At 38.3% G+C, this 17,955-nt stretch overlaps 1 protein-coding gene across 5 annotated transcripts in view; it reads left to right on the top strand.

Moving 5' to 3' along the window:
- TSPAN12 (tetraspanin 12) overlaps positions 1-17,955 on the top strand; it is a 61,698-nt gene that overhangs the window by 18,305 nt on the left and 25,438 nt on the right. For 4 of the 5 annotated variants that reach the window (XM_034671098.1, XM_034671109.1, XM_011228944.3 and 1 more), the window contains one exon: positions 17,121-17,195. The exons of the other annotated variant lie outside the window; for it this stretch is intronic. In XM_034671098.1, coding sequence (XP_034526989.1) covers positions 17,121-17,195 — 75 coding nt within the window. The remainder of the gene's footprint in view (positions 1-17,120; positions 17,196-17,955) is intronic. 5 annotated transcript variants of the gene reach the window in all.

Genomic DNA, 17,955 nt, shown 5'->3' with positions numbered 1-17,955 from the left:
GATCATCTTTAAAAGAAATAAAATAAAATAAAATAATAAAATAAAATGAAATAAAGGATGAGCCTGACACTTAGATAGGGTTCCACTTCAAGGGGAGTGACTTCTTTATTTTTCCCCAAATTTTTATTTAAATTCTAGTTAGTTAACATATAGTGTAATATTGGCATCGGGAGTAGAATTTAGTGATTCATTATGTATAACACCCAGTGCTCATCATAAAAAGTGCCCTCCTTAATCCCCACCATCCATTTAGCCCCTCCCCCAGCCACCTCTCTCCATTTACTCTCAGTTTGTTATCTATCCTTAAGGGGAAATGGCTTCTTAAAGGAGCAGAGGGGCATTAATGCAAAATATGACAGGATGTTAGGTCTTTGGCAAATATTTGCAAGGCAACTCTTACATTTTCTTCCTTTGTGCCCGTTAGCTTATTATTCTAATTAATATTTAAAGAAATCTGATGCATTCAATCCAACTCATTCATTTTCCTGTATTCTAAGTCTTGTTTCACTTTTAAGATGTGTAAATAAGACTAGCGGGAAGATGCTTTTTGTTTTGTTTTGTTTTGTTTTGTTTAATACAACCAGTATCTCAAACAAAACAAAACAAAAAGACAACAGGTATCACTGAGAGTTGCCATATCTTTTGAATGATTACCAAAAAAAGAGCTGGCAATTGGGCTATGGTGCTGCTCACGCAAAAGTCAGAACAACATTATTCACTGGCTGATCAAGAAAAAGTGGGAGACTCTCAAAACAGGTCTTTATAACCAACCTGCCCTCCCCTCACACCACTCCCCAAAAATACCAACAACTGGACAGGCTAAAAGGCCACCTATAGGAAAACATTTCTGGTGAACTTTGGTCATGAACTTTGACCCTTCTATTGAATTATAGATGCAAGTTGTTAAAATATCTTAATTCAAGGTTCCCATATAAGGTACCCATATTGGAAGCAGGACATCCAATTAAATTTGGAATTCAGATAAGCAACAAATAATATTTTAGCAGAAGCATGTTCCAGGCAGTATTTGGGATAAACATCTACAAAATATTATATATTGTTTATCTGAAACTCAGATTTAAATGGGCATCCAGGAATTTTGTTTGCTAAATCTGGCAACCCTACTCTAACTAGATTTGTTCTTAATAAATGTGAAATTGTCATAGAATAGAAACTTTTATGTATTTGTAAGAATATATTTTTTTGTATTTATAAGAGTAATTAAATTCTGATTACATTAGGAAAACAAGCCAAACATGACTAAGAAAATAAACCTGAATATGCCATGACTTTCAAAGTGATTTTCGTAGCAGAAATTCCTTCTCTTTTTAAAAGAGATATTGAAGCTAAGTGGAAATTGGTTTTAAGCCTTAGTTGGGTACTCCCAAGGCTTTTAGCTGTAGACTAAGTGAAATTCATTTGTTACTGCAATCCTACCTTGCTATTAACATAGGCATTAGGAAAGCAGTGTCAGCTCAGGGGAATGTAAACAGATTGAGTAGACATGTTTACAATATCCACAACAGCTGAATGTCCCCATCAGGAGATCCTCACTTGTCAGAGTGTGATGCTAATATACGTTCCACCTCCAGCAAACCACAGTTAGTCAAGCGCTGGTCAGAACTTAACCTTGGAAGCACCTCATAGGTTTAAGACCAAGGACCTTGTGTTTCAAAAGGAAAGTGCTTGTTTTCCCCCCAGTTATTATTCCAGAACATTCGCATATGGCTAGTGATTATATGGAAGCACTTGTAAAGCTTTCTTAAAATATACAGTGATTGAATCAGATTTGAAATGATTCTCTTAATGGAAATCAAGTAAATTTTTAATGTCCCTGAGGAAATTAACCATCCTAAATTCTTTTGTTGGTTGAAATCATAATGTAAAACTGGAATATCTTGAAATAGTAATTTTCTACAGATTCTCTGTTTAAGGCCTTCTTACAAGTAGTTATACATTTTATAATTATATAGCTAGTCATATGCAATTAAGTTAAAATTAAACTATTAAGTTCAATATCTTTATTATTTTCTGTTTATGATTTTGGTTGATAACCTAGCAACTATGTTCCTCAGTCAAGGTCCATCATATTATTGACTGCATATTTAGCATTTGCTCAGTGTTTTACCCTATTTTCTCAGGAAATACAGCAACTTTATATGGTTAGACTTATTTTGCAGAGGAGGGAAGGAAGGATGCCCAAAGATACACAGCCTCTAGTTGCCATCATTAGCATTCAAATACAGCCCCCTTGCTAGGAGCCCATGCCTGTTTCTCTCCACCAGCTACTGTTACAATGCATTTAATTAATTATCAGCATTATTTCTGTAAGACTTTAATATGCTTCATTTATAATTCCAAGGCATTCAGTAGTCAATTAACCTTTAAAAATATAATTTTTTAATGTCCTTATCATAAAAGGAACTCTAAAAATTCTGCCAGAGTTCCTTCTAATTTTATCAAAGAATCCAACCATTTCTCCTTTCCTTTCTCCCCTTCTTCCCTCTTCATCCCCATTCCTTTCCTTTTCCCTCCTTAAACAGATATCAAGTACCCAGTCTGTGGTCAACACTGGAGATAGAAGGTCAAAGGGGAGAATACAAAAAAATAATAATAACAAAGCGAAATACAGTATTAAAGTTATAAATAAGTAAGTGTGGGAACACAGATTAAGGAGGGATTGGAGACTTCTGGCAGGTTTTAAAGGAAGGTCTTTATTTGAACTACTTTGAAAAGATACTGAAAGTGTGTCAGAGGTTTCTGGCGGAGAAGGGGAGGCAGGGACTTTAGAACAACACGAAGAATGTGCAAACCACAGAGGAGTAAAGGAACATGGCAAGTTTAGGCAAAACTTAGAGATTCCGAGTGGCTATAGTGTCAGTGTGTGGCGAGAAGCACATGACTAGTCCAGTTGTGAAGATCTTTGTGGGAGAGAGTCTGATGTTGTCCCTTGGGCAATGAAGAGCTGATGGGTTTTTCTAGCATTTAGGGCTGGAGACCCAGAGAAGCCCTGTTAGTGGTTACACAGTCGTCTTCAAAGCCATGGCTGGGGTCTGAATTAAGATGTTGGGGACTGGATGGAAGGTGGCTGAATCCAGTAGCCCCTGCTGAAATAGAATTACGGATACATTTAATTGCACGTGATAGTAATACTTGTATTACTTGGCATCAGGAAATGAGGTATTATTTCACGCATAGGTGCTTTTCATATGATCAAAACACATCTCTTCAGCACATGCAGATTATTGTGACATTTCAACTAGAATTCTTTAAAAGCTATAGTTTTCAAATTTAGTTGTTAAACTCACAAGAGGTCTCAGGCAGAGGAAACTGAAGATGATGCAGGCATTTCTGTTTTCACAACTTGCTTCTGTATGCACAAAACCCCAGCCCAGTGTTCCGTGACCTCTTGGGTTTCTTCAGTCATGTTGGTTTGACTGCCTCTAATTATGCCCCAGAAAAGCACAGAAGCAGATGTCTTTAAAAGTAAATGAGTCATGTGTCTGAGATGGGGACCCTGGACAACTATGTGATATTCATGCCCTTGGCACTGGGTCTTTGTGACAGGATTTTGAGTGCTTGTTGGAGTCTTTGCTTACTTTGGGGTTCAAGCTTTTATATCTCTGACGTGGGCATGATGTAGGCATACTCTGTCGTGGTAAACATTTTGTTGTTGCTTAATATATACATTTGAGATAGCTTCGGTTACGTATAAGCCATGTATGTGTACATGCGTTAATTTGGTGAATGTCTTCAGTCTGCACAGCGCTTCAAGGCAGGTGTCTCTGGCAACACAGGCTGCTCCAAGGTCCGTCCTAGCTGTGAGCGCGGGTTACCGCGGGCATTGCAAATCGAACCTCGGAGGCAAATTCAGCCGTGGGTTTGCTTTGTCATCTGCTTCCACGTTGTCAGTCGGTTGACCTCCTTGGCAAATGTAAAACAGTGGACATTCATTTAAATCCTATGACTGTCGAGATGACTCAGGAGACAGTTCTCGAAAAGTACAGAGATAAAACAAGAGGGCAGATGAATGCAGGTAAAAGGTGAGAGAAGTGTCGTTTCAACCAATGAGGAAAGTAGCTTTCAGATACACTTCTTAGAAAAATGATGTTTAATATTTACTTTCTATGCAGTGTCTCATGAAGTCGATGATGAAATAATAGCTTATGAATTAAAGTTAAGGTTTTTTTTCATGAAATTTGATAAATTTAAAACACTTTTTCAGGATTGTGATCCACATGTTTTTCCCTTTTATCAGATAAAATATCCCTTATAACCAGATAACAGGCCCTGGTTATGTGCTCAGATTAAAATGAAGCTTCTCAGCTCACATGACAGAAACACAAATTTAAATTTTATTTGAAATGTATTTGAAATGTATAAACACTGTGTCACTTAGTACTTGTGAAGCAATGCATTTGAGTTATTCTAAAATAAGTGGTCATCCCTGAATTTTGTTCAGGGGGGCGGATGATGGGTGAATTGGGGGGCAGAGGTGGGCAGTGGCTTACAAAGTGTCCCTGCGGGGGGAGAAGATACTTTGGAAGAACTGAAAGGCTGGTGGACAGAGCAATTGTGGTAAGACTTGGGAGCTCCTGATGTGTTTGGAGAAGGCATTTATCAGTCATATGGTAAATGTGTGCCAGATATGCGAGGCAGAGAGTTGGCTATGTGAGCTTGGGCCAAATTATGGAGAGTGTTGAATGTCATGCATTCCTACTCTGCAGTTGAAAGTTCCGTGAGCCTAAGAGTCCTGTGATCTATCTTTGGCTACTTAATGCTGGTAACAGTGTCTGTTCTTGCTTGTTTCTGAGCCCTCTGCTCATCTACCTGGGAGAAAATAGCTACATGGTTTTGTCACTCTGGGCTAAAGGAGCTTCACATTTAGAGAACTTTTTTGTTTGTTTGTTTTAAAATTTTATTTATTTATTTATTTAGAGCACCTATGTGCGCACGGTGAGGGGAGAGGAGGGGCAGATGGAGACAGAGAATCTCGAGCTGGACCCTGTGCTGAGCGCAGAGCCCACCATGGGGCTCGATCTCAGGACTCTGAGCTGAAATCAAGAGTCAGATGCTTAACCAACGGAACCACCCAGACACCCCTTAGGAACCCTTTTTTTAATGATGGGAGAGAGAATGGAAGACATGCTTTATGCTAACACTGTGCCTTTACTGATGAAGAAATAAAGGTACTCAGGTGGGGAAGTCTATCTTATGGTCTTAGAATTTTTTTTCAGATATATGTTATTAAAAAAATTATGTTAATCTAGATGTGTTTAGTTCAGGGGTCATAGCAAAAATATGGTTATCAAGCTGAAGTAAATACCAGGAAACTGGGTGCTGGGCTAAGATGCCCTTAGGGAGACAAGCCAGGTTCAAGTACTTCTGGGGAAGGGTTAGAACAGGAGTTCTTTGGAGGGCTGCAGCAATTTGCCAGCCTTGGGGGGAAAAAAGTTACATAAACAACTGACTGATATCAGAGGATTGTTGTAGAACTGCTTCACTTGTTCGAGAACAAACTTCTCAAGCGTGTGAATCATTTACCCACAGATAATGGATACGCTCCCTTCAAATAATCGGTGGTCTGTTTATAAAAGCAGGTCTTGGAGGATCTCTACTTTTCAACATTGGTATAGCTCAAATATTTGTTGTGACAAGGGTGCATTTCTTTAAAATTGTTCTGTAATTCATGCACTTTAACTATTCCTTCTATCAATTAGACTGAATTATTGATGTTTGAACAACTTTGGTGAGAGTTTAAAGATTTTATCATTGTTCACACATGGTCTTTCCCCGAACATTAAGCATGATTGTGAATTGAGTTACGCTCATATACTTTCTTCTTTTAAGGAAGAAAATATATTTTTGGTTTAGGAAGAAAGTATTTTTACTTGAATAGATTTATCAAAACAAGAAAAAGAAAAAAGCAAACCTCTGTACTTATAATAAATATTTATATACATGGATTTGTACAATTTAAAGGGAACATTTTATTTTAATACCCTTTTTAACAAATAGGGTTTGTGGTTATTCTGGAGAATATACAAAAATAAGTTAAAGTACCTATCTTGTCTGAAAATAAAGGTCAAATAATTAAAAGACTGTGATTTAGAAGAAGATACTTTCACAGACATAGAATTACAGATAGGTTCAAAAGTTACTGGCTGATATTAAAGTATAAACTCTCTTTCCGCCCAATAAAACATCATCTTTTAAAATTGCCAATTTCCTAACCTGTTGTCTTGTAAAAGATATTGTCACAAAGGTGCCTGCAATGAGGAGCTCCTGCCTCTCTTTTTTTGGGGAGGGATCTAGCCACATTTGGACCCGTCTAAGTAAGAAGCACAGTCTGGATAAGAATTGAGTCTGGTGTTCATTTGGCAGTTGTTGATCAGGATATTTCTAAAGCTCCTTCCCATTTGCACTTTCCTGCCCAGGGTCTGCTGATGGGAAGTCCTGTCTCAAATTCTGAGGAATGGCCCCTTACTATGTAAAGAAAGCCCTGACTTCAGAGACCAGTAACACCCTGTAAGTCTTTGGAGTGAGGGCTGAGCACGCGGGCTTGAGCTGATCTAGCTTACGAAGCAACAGAAACTGTGTACATGGTAACCTGTCCATCATACCCAACTCCTTTACTGCCTCACCCTTCAGGCTTTACCTCCCATGATACAGGTCATTGACCCTGGGAGCTCGTAGCCCTTGGCTAAGTCCCTCAGACTGTGGTATATCACATTTTTCTCAATTAGTCTGAATAGTGCATGAGACAAACACGTACTAATTTGAACTTCAGCAACATCCTTGATAAAGAAATTAGATCAGCAATTACCAGTGTAAATGAAATTGAAAGGGAGCATAAATTAAGGTGTTATTAGAAATATTCTTCTATATTTATTCAATCATAAGCAGGAAAAAGAACCATAGCATGCCCGTATTTTTATACCTTACCTTGAATTTCTGTATGGGCTCAGGGGTTACAAGACTGTGTTTCTTCAAAAATGGGCTTATAGTTCTGGCTTTTTCCTAAATTAGACTGCTCTCAGTCTATTTATGATTCTGAGAAGAAAGAATATTTAATGTTGCCTTTTCTTTGAAGAATTTGTAGAAAGGCATAGGACACGGTGAATAATTAATTGGCCGTCAGAAAGTACCAAGCTTATGACATCGTTTTGAGACCAGGCTTAAACAGAGGCTTTGTGTGGGTGTATATTTTAAGCAGCAAGTACTCTTGGACTGTTAGTAGTTTTGTCCCAGCGGATTCTTAACAGAATGTCGGCTGTTCCATTATCTTGTACAAATATTTGGCACTGGAATTCTCTTATTTACTAACTATAAGTAATATAATATTTTTAAACCTCCAATCACCAGGAAAGGAAAAATAAACAACTGACATAGAGATACTTAGCCCTGAAAGCTTGCAGAGTTTACTATTTGACAGGGTAGAGACTGGAGTTTATCATTTATCATTTCATGAATGCAGGCTTTTAATCAAACTTTTTGTTTATTAAAAGTGCTGAGTATGTGGCATGTAGATAGGAGTCAAAAGGCACTGTGTTTTAAAAATATTAAAATGTCCAGTAAAGTACGTTATATTTTGAAATCGTTTTTATTTGGAGGGAGGTGAATCTCAGGTTGTACTAATTTTCCAAGATAAGCAAATCTGACTTTCTGGTTTCAAATTGTTTTGAATGTTATTTAAGATAAAATGACCTGAGTTTTTAGTTATAAATTAATAAAGTAGCAGGTTAAAATAACTTCCGCAGTGTTTATAATTTTTACTTTTCTCTCAGTGAAACATATTCTCAGTGAAGGTAATCTGTGATACTTGGTTGATTATCTGCTTGCTTGCACAGAGAAACTTAGGTAAACGTATTCAAGAAAAACATTACAATTTTGTTTTAGTGCAAAAATTAATTTTCATTTGGCATTTACATAGAAAAGCAGTTTGGAAAATAAGTGCCTGGTCTATTTGTGGTAGGTTGGATATAGGGTTTTTTTTTTTTGCTTTCACTCTCAATAAAGCTGCATAGAATGAATATAGAAGTTTTGTATTAATAGAGTACATTTTTTTATACAAATGCTCTTAGTAATCAAAAATATTTTTCCTGTATTTCTCAACTGCTTATAAAATTTAATACTCTCCGAATTTAAGCACTCAATACATTGATTGGCTTTGTTTGTTAGGACAGATTGCTTTTATGTTTTTATTAGACTGAGAAGAGTTAGAAATGAAAATTTAAAAATTAATCTATTTTCCCAAAAGTGAAAATTATTTGATATTTTATACAAAATAAATATTACTTTCTTAGAAATTTTATCATTATTGGTTATTAACAGTGAAGAATTAAAGGTGTAAAAAGAAAATAAATCACTTTCATTTATTAGAACTTTTATGAAAGTTCCATTTAATGAACAGTTAAGCACTCATTGGCTACATAGCTCCAGACTTTATTATAAAATTGTAAAATGTGAATAAGAAGAAAAATTAATTTTACTACGGGGAAGAAGCTGATCTGACTGACTTAATATAAGTTCAAAACATAAAAAGAAAAGATGGAATTTTTGATATAACTTGTCAAGGATTTTACATAACAATTAAAGCAACCATCAGAGGTGGAAAGAAAAAGGACGTTTTTTTGCTATCCTTAAAATTGTGATATTATTGGCATTCTTTTTTTTTTTTTCCAACTAGGAGAGATCAAAGATGGGAACATAAGGTTTTAAGTCATTCCCCATTAGTTCAAAGGTAAGAGAGGTTTTGTATAGACATGTGTGAACATATTCAGAAGTTGGGGGTCTAGAGATGGTGGGTCATGAGGTAATTGCTAACCCCCCCCCACCATCCCTAACAGAACACGTGCAATGTGCCGGCCACTTTTGTGCGTTTTACATGTATTGGCTCATTAAATTCTGCTAACCAGACTGTGGGCTTGGCACTATTTTTATCCCCATTTTATAGATAAGGACATTGAAACGCAGAAAAGTTAAGTGGTCTGCTCAACTATTAAGAGGTAAAGCTGGGATCTGAATCTAGGATGCTTGACTTCAGAGCCTGTGCTCTGAAAGACTTAGTGGTCTGTTGCCTCTCAGTTGTGGATGAATGTGCCTATAACTCCATTTTCTCTTTCTAAAAAGTAGAGATAATAATGTTTTTGTAACACTTTTTAAGGAGTAAATTATGTCGTGCATGTAAATCTCTGGCACAATAAATTATTTGTGCATGCATATATGTGCATCTATGCACTCACATACACATATTTGCATATATATTTAAGCATATAGTTATATAAGTATATAGTTATATAAGTATATTTTTACATACTTTCAATACACTTTATATACTTTTACTGTTCTATACTCACCATACTTGAATATACGAACATATATACGTATCTCTCCAGAAAATGAACGAAATCCAGGCCTCCTTCATTGAATGAAATTGTCCATAACATAGAGTTCTAAGCTTCATCATTTTGTGACTGAAATGAACTGTCATGGAAAATAATCCAACCCACACTGATTTAAGCAGACCGTATGTGTGGTTTCAACGAGCAGTATTGCAGGAGAGATCCAAATTGCCAAAGAGGGTCTGGTGAAAGAGAGATACCGCTGGGTTGGGTCTCCAAATCACATTTAAGTATACGCTTTTTGTATTTTGTTACAGCACTCCTATTTTGAGCTACCGAAGGTACATTTAGCGAAAGGATGACAGCACCTGAGCATAAAGTTTCCTGTTGCCACCCACCCCCTTTAGTTCCAGTAACCATGAAGTATAATGCGCCGCTTATCATTTTCAGCCTTTTGAATAACTTTTTCTGGGTAAAAATTCCGCCTCCAGCCTCCTTCTCTTTGGTGTCAAGGCTTCAGGGGGACTATTGTTTGTTCTAATTTTGCTTTTACTTTTACCGAAGTGCTTCATAATTTACAGTTAATTTAATTCTCAAAGCCTTATTATGAGAAATAGTAGTCTTCCACCCTCCGATTTTCTACTCCAACAGGCAGCCACGTTCAATTTTGTTTTAGCAGATGCCCTTAGAATTTACTTCCCCATCTCTAAATCTCATATTTATGTAATTCTTCTTATTCTTTGAGCATTTAGCTTTAAGCACTATCCATTGACTTCTTACAATGAAGAACTTCTTAAGATGGAGATCTGGCACCCTTTCCTGCCCCTGTGCCCCAACTTCTCGTGCAAACTTCCTATCACACCTCAACACAGATATGTTATAACTCTGGATAGATCAGTCTTTAAGATTATAACTATGTAAATGCTATTCTCAGCTGGGCCAAGGAAAGTACTGCGTTTAATTTTTCTTTCTGGAATAATACTTTGTTTTTCTTGGAATTAATGTAACTCTATTTTCTGTGTATTTCTGTGTAATTCAACTCTAAACTCACACTGGTGTAACTATCTCCTTTACATATTCGAATATACATCGATTTTTTTAAAAAAAATAAATCTGTCTCAGAACATTCTAGACCTGCTCCAGTCTAGGCCTGCTGAAACCCTTGCCATCATGGGCTATCCCATTACTACTATTCTGGGATTTCCTTTGCCTCTCTCTTGGTTTAGATTCCTTGTTTTTTAGATTCTAAGTCATTGTCTTCTTCTGTTCAGTCTCACATTTTAGGGAGCACATCTTCCAGTAGTTTCCTAAAGAAGCATGCAGAGGAGATAAATTTTTAAAAGCCTATATGGCTAAAAATGGCTTTGTTTGCTTTTTCATGATAATTTTAATTGCGATGGAATTATAGGTTAGAAATCAGTTTTTTTCCTTCAGAATGTTGAAGCCATTCCTCCATTGCTCTTTCACTTCTAGTATTCTACTAGAAATCCAATGCATCTTTTGGTTTGATTGGGGTTTTGAACCTTTGTGGAAAAGATATGTAAATTTGAACTTCAATTCTCTTTTCCAGTTCTATGCTTTACCCTCCACTGTATCTAGGGTCCCCGTTCTGTGACTCTGTTTTCCTGTCTCCACAGAATAAATACCCTCACCTTCTATACTGATGGGTCTGGGTAGTCACCCAGCTACATTGTGTGGGGAAAGGGACCTGGGGTCTAATTTCTTCCTGAACAGGTTTGCAACAAGTCATTCTATTTTTAGCCCCACCTTCGTCCACGTCCAGAGGTATCCTAGCTGCCAATGTCTGAGCATTTGCGGGATTCTGTTGTCTTCAACTTTCTGCAGTATGGGGTTAAGCCTTCAGCTTTTGGGGGACTGCTGAGAAATCTGCACGTTCCAAACTATACTTGCTGTTGTCTCCTTTTCCTTTACCCCTGGGCTTATGCCTTTAAAAAAAAAAAGATCCTTTATTTTTATTTTAAATTTCAGGAGGGTGAAGGAATAGGGGCATATGTTTATTAATCTGCTTTCTTTAGGAGGAAATCCTGGGGTGGGTGGTATCAAGGAACCAAATCATTTTTATAAATTAATGTTTATTTAAGAAAGGACCTCCTTGAGATTTTACTATTTTGTCTGTATACATATAATGAGACGAAATAACCTTTAATAGTGAGGAATAAATCCTCACTGTTTCTATTGGGGATGCATTTACCTACAAGTCACCAAGGGCTTAAATAGGAAGGTGGGATTTCATGTCCTTCTCTTCCTCCTCAAATACTTCCAGTGGACAAACGGAGTGGTTAACCTATGCCATTCTTACCATTTCTTGGCCAGTCTTAGTTTAAAAATACAAATTGGTTTCAGTCCTTTATAAAAAGAAGTTAGGCTCCCCACCTGCCACTTCCTGCTTGGCTTCCTAATAAAGATGTTTGGAAAAATGCCAGCTGTATTCTCACTGGATAGGGATTTTTGTAAAGATTTTTGTCAAATAGCTTGTGGGATTAAATGTCCCTTAGCGGGAGTGTCACTGATCCTGATCAAAGGAGATGAAGAGTGTTAGCACCATCCGCTGATCACAGTACACCGATTCAAGCATGTTACGTATTTAAGCCAAAATGGTATCTCTCGTCCTCATTGAGTTTGTATTCTAATAGATGCTGTGACAGGTTATAAGAGCTACTATTCAGGGAGTGCTTACCACACAACAGCACTCTACCTGACTGAATCCTTAGCACAACACCACAAGGTAATTCTTAGCGTTCTCATTTTACAAATCAGGAAACTGAGGCTTAGTGGTTTGCCTGAGTTCATCCAACTGATATGTACAGGAGCCAGAATCTAAAGCCAAGTCTATTTTATGTCAGAGCCCATGTTCTTCTCATCTGTCTAGTTTAAAAAGAGTCAACAAAGCAACTTCACATACAACGTTTTATTTGATCTTCTTTTATCCAACCCTCTCATTTTTTTTTTAAAGATTTTATTTATTTAAGAGAGAGATTGAGAGTGAGAGAGCACATGTGCCGGTGCAGGAGCAGAAGGGAGGGGCAGAAGCAGGCTCCCCGCTGAGCAGGGAGTCCCGTGTGTCTGTGTGTGTGGGGGAGGATATGGGGGGGGCTCCATCCCAAGACTTTGGGATCATAACCAGAGCTGCAGGCAGCCACTTAACCAACTGAGCCGCCCAGGTGCCTCCAGAGGGCTCTCATTTTTTAACTGAAGGTAATTAGTCTCAGCATGAGAGATTTGGTGGGGGAAAAAAAAAATCACGAATTAATTGCATCATTTGGGGGGTGTGTCCTATTGTCTGCTTGCCTTATTTGATGCAGTTTTTTTTCATGAACAAATGCTTAAAGATAAAACTTACTCGTTGAACACAAATTTTAGTTTAATTACAGTAGAGGAACTTAGCTATTTTAAGGAACTCTGTATTGAATAATTTTTCAAGCAAATAAAATAGTTTGTCATGCAAATGATTGCATTCTAATTTCCTTGTATAAACACCAGTTTCTCATCCTTCATTTGTTTGAAATGTTTAGTCCTTAGTAGCTGAGGAAAGACAGGGGAGTCCGCACACTGCTCCTTTTCTTTAGCTTCCTTAAATTGTCCCAAATGTTTAAAGGCACACTGGATTGTCACAGAATAATCCGCCAGGAAGACAACAGTGAAACAAAAAAGGCAATATTTAAAACTTCGTTAAATGTGTAAGCAGAAGTCAAAGGGAGTCAAATGTTTGCAGGAAACTCCGTTCAAATTAGAGAATCTCAAGGAAATCTTTTTAGTTGGTAAACTAATCATTATTTCCACCAAACATTTATTGACGACTTGCCGTGTGACAGGTGCTGCTTAGAGATAAGTACTTACTGGGGATAAAATAGTGCTTAAGAACAAGAGGCCTGCCAGCTAGAACCGATAGTCTGGCAGTTAAGTGAGCTCTGTGGCCTGTGTATGAGGCAGCCAACCGGTTTAAAAGCCAAAGCCTCTGAGGCCTGGTGCACAGCGGACAGGGGAGCCCTGCTATACACAGAGGGATGGAGAAAAATCAAGTGGTAAAGAACGAGAAGGCAAATGCTGGAGAACGATGATGAGGAAGAAACCGCATCGCTTTGCGGGGAATGCAGGCCCTGTCTGTACGAGCACAGAGGACAAGTCGATATTGGATTGGATTGCACAGAATGGTTCAGGACAGCATTTGTATATGTTTTACAAATTTAAAATTAAAAAAAAAATTTTCAAACCGCTTTCCCACGTTTCACATCAGCTTTGATCATAATAGCGTAGAGGGCTTTATTTTTATCTTTGTGACACAGACGGGCAAACTGAAGCCAGGCCAGTTTAATGATTTGCCAGAGGTCACAGAGTGTGTTTGGAGCTGGGTTTGAACTTCAGTCTTCCCACTCCAAATTCTGAGCTCTTCCCACCACTCAGGAAGGACAGCACTCAAGGAGATAAAAGGGGCAGACTGGTCTGCACACCAGATTGGCACAGACCATCTCACCCAGGCGTATACACAGGGAAAGGAGCAGCGCTAGAGACACAGGGTGACGCTGTCAGGGCAGACACGTCGATGTTCCCAGTACTGCCGAGGACGACGGATGGCTTCGCAGTGGAACACGATATGGATATGTGCAACGTACCATAGCAGAGGGCAGCGGGAGCTGTTGCTTTATTCTTTGCTAGCTTTGTTCTGTTCAAACTACGGATTAATCAATGCCTCACTCAGATCCAGCTCTAAACGAAATCGTGGCAGGGTGATTCTCTGGGCTATAGTCAATAGGAGGATGACCATCGAGGCCTCGGAGCTCACCGGAAAAGAAAAAGTTGGGCTAATGTTCTCCTTGGAATTAGAAGACTGGATGTGTGAGGCCAACACAATGACAGCAGAGCAAGCGCAGCTGACCATGAAGCTTTAGCATCGTTTGCAAAATAATGTATATTCATATTCATATATATGATTTGAATTAAAGTTTAGATTTAATTTGGTCCAAGAAAGTTTTACAACGTGGTTGGAACTTGTATTTTCTATCTGAAGATCAAATAAATCTGTGCTCCTGTGTATAAGTAGACTAAAGACAGGAGAACTGTTTTATACGGAAGAGCTTGCCTCAAATGACATCATTGGAAATCTGAAAGATAAAATCATTTTAGAGTTTCCCCAGAGTTAAAGGAGTGTCCAGCTTATGGGAACACCCTCCTCCCCATGATGGGTAATTTCAGTTTTGAGTTTTTGTTTTTTTTGTTTTTGTTTTAGACGTATTTATTAATTTGAAAGAGAGAGAGAGAGCAAGAGAGAGCCCGCACGCGCGTGAGTGCACGAGGGGAGGGAAAGAGGAAGAGAGAATCTCAAACAGACTCTGCCCTGAGCGTGGAGCCCGACTCCGGGCTCGATCTCACAGTCCTGAGATCATGATCTGCGCTGAAACGAGCGGTTGGCCTGGATATTCAACCAACTGCGCCATCCAGGCACCCCTCGTTTTGAGTTTTTAATGAGAGATTGTTTTGTTATATATACTTTATGCATGCCTGGGGACGCTTAAGTTACGGTGTTGCTAACCCATGGCAAAGCTCGCTGTAAGAAATCGGAGGTGCTGTCGTGCACGTAGTTACTACACGGTTTGGATCCGAAGGCCTGGCAGAGTTACTCAGGTATTGCGAGTATTGCTCACATCCGGGCACTTTGCCCTCGCTTCTGTGCTCGGGGCCCTTCTGCTCCTGCAGCACAGACATCGTGAACTGGCTAGTGACTCCAGGAGGCGAGAAACAAGAGAAATGACTCAAGAGGGACCTAAAAGGATATAACATCAATGCAGAAATCTGCATGGTGATCCCCAAGGCACAGTAAAGTTATCTCCTGACCAGCACCAGTGGCCATGTTCATGTTTTATTTTAGGGATGTCTTGCCTTCTCAGGGCTGCTTTGGTTTTCATCATAAGCAAACATCAATTTTGAAAAAAAAAAAATTAGGGTAGGGATTTAGAAAAACAAAAATATCCCATGGTGTAATTTTTCTCTGAAGTCTTACTGTCTTGTAGGGTCTTGTCAAAGGTAGAAAAAATGGATCTAGCATACAATTATTGAATATTTGGTCTCTTTGTAACATAAGATGCACATGTGGTATTGTTCATGTCCAAAAATCTCTCACATAAACCGTGATAGAGAGTTTGGAGGAAAACTGACTTGAGAGTACTTGTGTTCACAAAATTTCTTCTAATCATTTTAAGGCTAAAATCTTTAAAGTAAGGCAATGAGATTTGAGTAGATTGAAGCTGACCAAGAGTACTGCATATATTGAAAATAAAAGTGCTTCTAGAATGGGATACCCTTAAGGAAATATTACTTTAACTTTTGAACCAATTTTGATTTTCAAACCGTGTTCTTATCTAAGAGATTATGCAGCCATATATATATTATTTATGTCTTTATATGAAAGAAGCAAATTAAAACTAATAGCAGTGATTTATATTTTTAAATCATAGGGATATATCCTGAAGGTAGTAGCAAATAAGCTCAATTTTCTAGATCTTTTATTTCCTCCTCCCCTTTTTTGGCAAAAATCATGAGCAAAGAAACTCAGCGTTCACATTTTGATAGCTCACAATCCTTTTATCCGTCCACCCCCCCACCATTTCCCTGCTACCATCTTAGTTCAGCAATTTTTTATTTAGTTGCCCTGACCGCATCTTTGCTTTCCTACAGGTTGTTTTTTTTTTTTTTTTACAAAACAGCCAGAATTATGTTTTTATAATGTGTGTCAGACCGTCACATGCAGCTGGATTTTGATTACACTTAGAATAAAAGCTAAAATCCTTTCTACTGCCCCCGGAGATCTGGCTCTTTATCTTCTCATGGTCATCTACTTACACTCCTTGTGCCCACCCCGCCCCCTCCTGTGCTCCAGTTACCTTGAGTGCTTAACTAACTGGCTTGACCCAAAAGGTGGCCTTGCATTTGATATTTCCTGTTCCTGGGTTGCTTTTCCACAAATCTTACCAGCATTGCCTTCTCCTTGTCATTACTGACTCATCTTAAAAATTACCTTCGTAAAGATCACCCAGCCCAAGGCAGCTCCCAGTCTTCTACTAGGATATCGCTCTGCTTTGTTTTCATTTATCCTTTCACGTAACAAATATTTACTGAGCACCCACTTTGTCACAATAAAGCTCCTGCCCTTAAGGGAGATGTCATTCCAGTACAGGGGGTTAGTCAATAATCATCACTACCAGGTACCCCCACCCTGACCTAGTGACACAGAAGGAGTGGAAGATCCATGACGCCATTATTTCTGCTGGAATTATGAAGAGAACTTTCAGGGAGCCCATTCTTTCTTACGCTTTTACTGTTTATTTCTGCAAAGGTACCCCCACAGCTGGAGGGGTGTAGAGGTGCGGCACAAGGAACACAGCCGCAAGGCTCTAGCCCCCTCAAATTTACTTTGCACATTTTTGAGCTGCTCACATTGTCTGCTTTTTGCATTAGTTTTGTCATTTGTAGAATGAGGTAGTCCTATCCCTTTCACAAGGTCCTTGAGAGAGTGAATTAGGAAAGTGCTTGAAAAATAGAGCACTAGTCAAATGGCCCATTTAGGTGAGTATCGAATGTTGTCTGTACATTTCTCTAAATTTGTGGACACTTTTCTCAACACCTCCCAAGGGAGCTTATTAAATATGTGCCTCTGTTTTCTTGTCCATTGAGTGAACAACGCTGAATAATATTTAGCTTGTCTCTGACGGCCATATTTTTTTTTATTCTATCCTAACAGCATTAATTTTTGTTCTTCTACAGTACTTTGGAAGTTTGCTTGTCATTTTCTGTGTAGAACTGGCTTGTGGTGTTTGGACATATGAGCAGGAAATTATGGTGAGTCCAAAGTGGGAAATAGTCATGATCTGGAACAATATCCAGTTCAGCCTTTTGAATCATATACTTCGGAGTTGTTTAGGCACATGGTTATGATTTTGAATGTTTTTTGTTTATTTGTTTAAGTAGGCTCCACGCCCAGCGTGGAACCCAATGTGAGGCTCGAATTCATGACCATGAGATCAAGACCTGAGCCTAGATCAAAAGTCACAGGCGCAATCCACTGAGCCACCCAGCTCCCCTGATTTGAATGTTTATACTGTATGATAACAATGATGGTCCCAATACTTCTGAAAATTAACATTTTCTTGTCTGTGTCTAAAGCATAGTTCCAAATCATAATTTGTAATATTTTATTTGCTGTACTGTATGTCTTTAATTCCACAGGTTGCTAAACATGGATATAATAGACTAGAAATAATATGCGTCCAAAAAATAATTTTGCCAACTTCTGAATGTATAATAGGAAAAATTCACATTTACAACAAGATCTGGGAAAGCTTGGAAATCTACATGTAAGCTTCATAAAATGCCCACCTCAGCTGTACCCTGATGACGAGGAAGCAGGAATCTTCGGTTCCCAACAGGCTGAGCCATCTTTTTTTAAGAAGTATATTTGAAGAGTTGCTGTGTGTTCATTTCAGCCTAGAAACACTGTTTTTTTTTTTTTTTAAAGATTTTATTTATTTATTTGACAGAGATAGAGACAGCCAGCGAGAGAGGGAACACAAGCAGGGGGAGTGGGAGAGGAAGAAGCAGG

The sequence above is a fragment of the Ailuropoda melanoleuca genome, chromosome 1, assembly GCF_002007445.2.
Source record: "Ailuropoda melanoleuca isolate Jingjing chromosome 1, ASM200744v2, whole genome shotgun sequence".
NCBI classification, from domain to species: domain Eukaryota; kingdom Metazoa; phylum Chordata; class Mammalia; order Carnivora; family Ursidae; genus Ailuropoda; species Ailuropoda melanoleuca.
Note: the sequence above shows the minus strand (reverse complement) of the source record. Positions and strands in the feature narration are given on the sequence as shown.